The sequence below is a fragment of the Branchiostoma floridae genome, chromosome 16, assembly GCF_000003815.2.
Source record: "Branchiostoma floridae strain S238N-H82 chromosome 16, Bfl_VNyyK, whole genome shotgun sequence".
Classification (NCBI taxonomy): Eukaryota; Metazoa; Chordata; class Leptocardii; order Amphioxiformes; family Branchiostomatidae; genus Branchiostoma; species Branchiostoma floridae.
The window spans coordinates 7,708,378-7,714,445 of NC_049994.1; the positions used below are offsets into that span (position 1 = coordinate 7,708,378).

At 42.4% G+C, this 6,068-nt stretch overlaps 1 protein-coding gene across 1 annotated transcript in view; it reads right to left on the minus strand.

The window, feature by feature from the left end:
* Window positions 1–806: 806 nt before the first annotated feature.
* Window positions 807–6,068, minus strand: part of LOC118403531 — a 6,736-nt gene continuing 1,474 nt past the window's right edge. Inside the window, exon 2 of the mRNA XM_035802264.1 lies at window positions 807–1,463. Within this exon, the coding sequence (XP_035658157.1) occupies window positions 807–1,463 (657 nt within the window). The remainder of the gene's footprint in view (window positions 1,464–6,068) is intronic.

Consider the following 6,068-nt stretch of genomic DNA (forward strand, 5'->3'; position numbering starts at 1 on the left):
TCCCTTCCCCACGCTACCCCCCTCTACCTTCCCTCGGGCCGCCCTAGCTACAGCTACTCCCCTGGGCTGGGAAGGTCCCTTCCCCACGCTACCCCCCTCTACCTTCCCTCGGGCCGCCCTAGCTACAGCTACTAAAGGTCCCTTCCCCACGCTACCCCCCACTACCTTCCCTGGGGCCGATCTAACTACGGGTACTCCCCTGGGCTGGGAAGGTCCCTTCCCCACGCTACCCCCCACTACCTTCCCTGGGGCCGATCTAACTACGGGTACTCCCCTGGGCTGGGAAGGTCCCTTCCCCACGCTACCCCCCACTACCTTCCCTGGGGCCGATCTAACTACGGGTACTCCCCTGGGCTGGGAAGGTCCCTTCCCCACGCTACCCCCCACTACCTTCCCTGGGGCCGATCTAACTACGGGTACTCCCCTGGGCTGGGAAGGTCCCTTCCCCACGCTACCCCCCACTACCTTCCCTGGGGCCGATCTAACTACGGGTACTCCCCTGGGCTGGGAAGGTCCCTTCCCCACGCTACCCCCCACTACCTTCCCTGGGGCCGATCTAACTACGGGTACTCCCCTGGGCTGGGAAGGTCCCTTCCCCACGCTACCCCCCTCTACCTTCCCTGGGGCCGATCTAACTACGGGTACTCCCCTGGGCTGGGAAGGTCCCTTCCCCACGCTACCCCCCTCTACCTTCCCTGGGGCCGATCTAACTACGGGTACTCCCCTGGGCTGGGAAGGTCCCTTCCCCACACTACCTCCCTCTACCTTCCCTGGGGCCGCCCTAGCTACAGGTCCCCCCTGTCGGACTACCCTAGCCCACTCCACCTGTCCCTGGTACTCCCCTGACTTCTGCTCCTCTCCTGGATGCTCCTTGTCCTTCTTCCACTTCCTCCATCCGTCCCCAACCCAGGCCACTCCTCACCCCTCAACGTAAAGCGATGCTGGCAGTTGCGACGGTGCAGCTGCAGGTAGTGGCTCAAAGAAAAAGAAAGATACTTGGCATAGCTGATGTTCCCTGCTCTACTCAAATGTAAACCATCAACAGAAAACATGGCCCGGCGAGCCCGGCTACCATTGTCAAGGAAAAACACACCCTGGCGAGAACATAGGTGAAGCAAATGAGAGTTTAACTCAGACCGCCTCCTGTCATAGACCTCAGAGTCAAACCTAGGCAGGATGCTAGAGATGACAACAGAGGCTGACGGGAAGCGAGACTTGGTAACAGAAATAAGGAAACTGAAATCATCAAGAGTCCGGCTGAGTGGACGGTGCATGGGAAGACAGTTAGTCCCCACATGCACGAACACAAGGTCAGGCTCAACAAAAGGGTGACGAGAGATGTCAGAAGTCAAATCATATACTGAGGCTCCAGGGTGCGCATTAAGGGAAAACAAAATGTCAGAAGAGAAGGTGGCGTGGTTAGAGACATACTTACAGATAGAGTCACTGAATGCAAGGATGATCTGAAACAAGAAAAAAATGTCATTTAAAAAGATTCAATTCACTGATTCATGAACTAATGCCACTAATATTAATTGATGGTGTATTAAATGTCAATGGTTTTACATGAACAAGCCAATACATTTTATAGTACTTAAGTATAGTATGAGGCTAGTGGATATGAAATCTACATCAGATCATTTGATCTATTCATTCAACATTTATCTATTCATTGGATTATTTTAAATCTATTATTCATCTCCTAAGTCTGTATAATATTTTACCAAAAGTCCTTAACGTAGTACAAAAATATGGTGGACATTGCTGATGTGATGATTGTTGTATTGTTGCACATTTGATTATATCTTGTAGGTATAAAGTTACCCCCCTCCCACCATATCACAATCTGCTTCAAACAATGGTATTACGTTTTCATGATCCTTCATTATGTTGCAAACCTGCCAGCCATGAAACTGCGTTGTTATGCAAGTTGTTTGTTTGCCTTCAAAAGTTTACCTAACAACATCGGACACGTGACAGTGTTGGCGGGAAATTCTGGTCACACCCAAGGATCTACTAGATTTTTCACAGCGAAATTTTCTGTTTTTTTTTTAACCATGTTCTTGAAGTTTCTCTCAGCGACAAATAAATTCTCACTAATAAACAATGAATCAAATAAAAATCTGTCACGCACCGGCATAATTTAATATATTTCACAACGTACCATGTAGGTTTAGACCTCGGTTGTTGTTGTGTTTTCAAGAAATACCAACGATAAAGCACATCTGTCACACTAAGTGACTAACAGGGCCATAGGACTCTCACTACGATGCCAACGTGTTGGCGAAAAATCGCTAAAAAACACGACCCCGGCAGATCTAAAATTACATCTACCCAGATTTCAAACCAACAGGATTTTCACATGGGATATAGACGAAGGTTAAACGGCTCTGACGCACCATCAAATGAATACGGTGTAGCGCGCCATTTTGAGTACATAGAAGACTCCATTCAATCAGTCGTAGCACAGTTACAATTCGTCAAATCAGGTCATCAAATATGTCCACGTAACGATGAAGGCTCAGAGAACCTTGTGTACCTCACAAGATAAATTAGACTTTTACTAGATTGACGGGTTACCACCTCAAAGTTTGGCCTAACCCAGATTTTCCGGAAGCCGCCATGTTTCTAGCCGCCATGTTTCCGGCTGAAATACGCACCACATGGGGGTTTTGCGGTACCCGGTCACAAAGTAAAACGCATCTGTTTCCGGGACACACTGTCAGGTAGAAGCGCATGAAACCATGCACATGAACCGACGGACTTAGGCGGTGAAAGAGACAACCTCCTTTACAACAAGTAGTTATTACAGGAACAGTTTAAGCCTTCGGCGGGAGGACAGCTGTGTCAATTTAAAGCTATTCCGATAGTGTATCATTCAAATGAAACGATCGTAGGGGTGTATCATTCAAATGATACAGGTTAAGATACAAGAATCCCAATTGGTGCAACATTCAAAGGAAAAACTCCATGGGAAAGACTAAGCTATTCCGACAGTGTATCATTCAAATGAAACAGGTAATATATTGCGATCTAGGGGTGTATCATTCAAATGATACAGGATAAGATACAATAATCCCGACTGGTGCAACATTCAAAGGACAAAGGGAAAGGCTAAGCTATTCCGACAGTGTATCATTCAAATGATACAGGGTAATATGCAGCGATCTAAAGGGTGTATCATTCAAATGATACAGGATAAGATACAAGAATCCCGACTGGTGCAACATTCAAAGGACAAAAGGAAAGACTAAGCTATTCCGACAGTGTATCATTCAAATGAAACAGGTAATATATTGCGATCTAGGGGTGTATCATTCAAATGATACAGGATAAGATACAATAATCCCGACTGGTGCAACATTCAAAGGACAAAGGGAAAGACTAAGCTATTCCGACAGTGTATCATTCAAATGATACAGGGTAATATGCAGCGATCTAAAGGGTGTATCATTCAAATGATACAGGATAAGATACAAGAATCCCGACTGGTGCAACATTCAAAGGACAAAAGGAAAGACTAAGCTATTCCGACAGTGTATCATTCAAATGAAACAGGTAATATATTGCGATCTAGGGGTGTATCATTCAAATGATACAGGATAAGATACAATAATCCCGACTGGTGCAACATTCAAAGGACAAAGGGAAAGACTAATTAATAAGCTATTCCGACAGTGTATCATTCAAATGATACAGGGTAATATGCAGCGATCTAAATGGTGTATCATTCAAATGATACAGTATAAGATACAAGAATCCCGACTGGTGCAACATTCAAAGGACAAAACTTGGAGAGACTAAGCTATTCCGACAGTGTATCATGTAGATTATACAGGGTAATATACAGCGATCTAGGGGGTATATCATTCAAATGTAGGTTTATATAGGTTAAGATACAAGAATCCTAATGGTGTAGCATTCAAAGAACAGAGGGAAAGACTAACCTATCCTGACAGGGTATCATTCAATGACAAGGGGTAATATATATCTTTTATTGCAAATTCATGCCCATGGGGCTAATTGCAAGTGAAAAAAATCAAATACATGGAGTGATTGAAAATGGGTAAATAATTCTAAATTCTAACATACACAGATTAACTGATTGTATGTACATACAGAATGTCGAGTGCGATTCTAAAACCTACATTGCTATTGCGGGGTTTGACTTGAAAATGAAATGTCCCACATTTTCTATCATATATAGATTGATTCGATGATCTTAGCAGAAGGTGTGCCCTTTGTGTGTTGTTTTTTTTAGAAATGAAAAGTTTGGTGTGATTTCGGACAGTGTGTTTCTTTCAGCATCGAATCGGGGACATTCACAGATGAAATGTGTTTCATTTCCGACTGCATTCGTTGTGCACTGCTTACAAATTCTTTCATGAGCAGGTAGCTTTTTATATCTTCCTTTCTCTATTTCTAATGAGTGCGAACTAATTCTTAACTTACATATTGTTGAGCGGAATTCAAAATTGCAAAACTTAAAAACAGCATACGACATGGAAAACTACTTGTAAAATCTAAGTTTTCCTTCGTCTACGGATAACTTGTGAAAGAAACTTTGAATGTAAATGTCAATTAGTCTTTACTCCTTCACAATGTACAGGAATAGCCGTTGTCTAAGTTTACATCAACTGGGTATATACCAAGCTCTGCTCTACATGCTGAGTTACTAGAACTTCTTTGTACTCCGAGAATATACAACGATCTAGAGGGTGTATCATTCAAATGACGCAGGGGAATATACATTGATCTAAAGGGTGCATCATTCAGATGATACAGGTTATCAAGATACAAGAATCCCAACTGGTGCAACATTCAAAGGGCAGAGGGAAAGACTAAGGCTAAGTTGTCTCGTACACATTCCCTTCTGCATCTTTGTTTTGTAATCTAAAAGTAATGACTATATATGATATAAACAAATTTAAACTACAAAGCTGTCTTTTCGTCCACAAAACAATAAACAAGTTCTTGTGTACCAAAGCAATTCCATGGCCTTTTCCATCACTACAGCACTGGACAGTGGAACAACCTAAATCAGATCCAAATAAAAACGCCAAGTTCAGGTGCCCGCAAAGTTGGAATAGTTTGAATCAAAATATCTGTTCTCCCCCTGCACGTCCTTTCATCCTTTAATTTGTGTTATGTTATCTTTTTAAAAAATTGTGCAAAAAAAAAATAAATCAAATCAATTAAATCAAGATATCCCGACAGTATATCATTCAAATGATACAGAATAATATACAACGATCTAGAGGGTGTATCATTCAAATGATGCAGGTTAAGATACAAGAATCCTAGCATAATCCTAGCAGAGGTGTAGCATTCAAAGGACATGGACCTGAACCGGACCTGAATTTTCTGTACCGGTACCCAGCACTAATGTGTAGTGACATAGGTTGATGGATTTGTTAGTACTCAATGTAATCTGTATTTCTATTATATTTTATCTGACCTCCCTCATGACCTCAATGAAAAGCGGCCTGCTGGCCGATTTGAGCTTCTCGTGAATGAATAAAGGTTCAAACAAAAAGACAGAAGGAAAGACGAACATATGCCGAATCATTCAAATGAGAAAGGGTAATATACAGCGATCTAAAGGGTATACCATTAAATTGATACAGGTTAAAATACAAGCATCCTAAAAGTGTAACATTCAAAGGACAGAGGGAAAAACTAAGATATCCCAACAGTGCATAATTGAAATGACACAAGGCAATGTACAGCAATCTAGTGGGTGAATCATTCAAATGATACAAGAATCCTGAAGGTGTAACATTCGTTCATATAAATTGACAGTTGTCCTCCCGTCGAAACTTTGTCATTGAAGGAGGTGATACGGATAAAACAGCGCCTTTCTACAACTGTGTCATATAAATTGACACAGAATCCTTCCGTCGAAACTTTCTGTTATTGAAGGAGGTAATGCGGATAAAACAGCGCCTTTCTACAACTGTGTCTTATAAATTGACACAGTTGTCCTCCCGTCGAAACTTTCTGTTATTAAAGGAGGTTAATATTGATGGAACAGCGCCTTTCTACAACTGTATCATATATAATAGTCT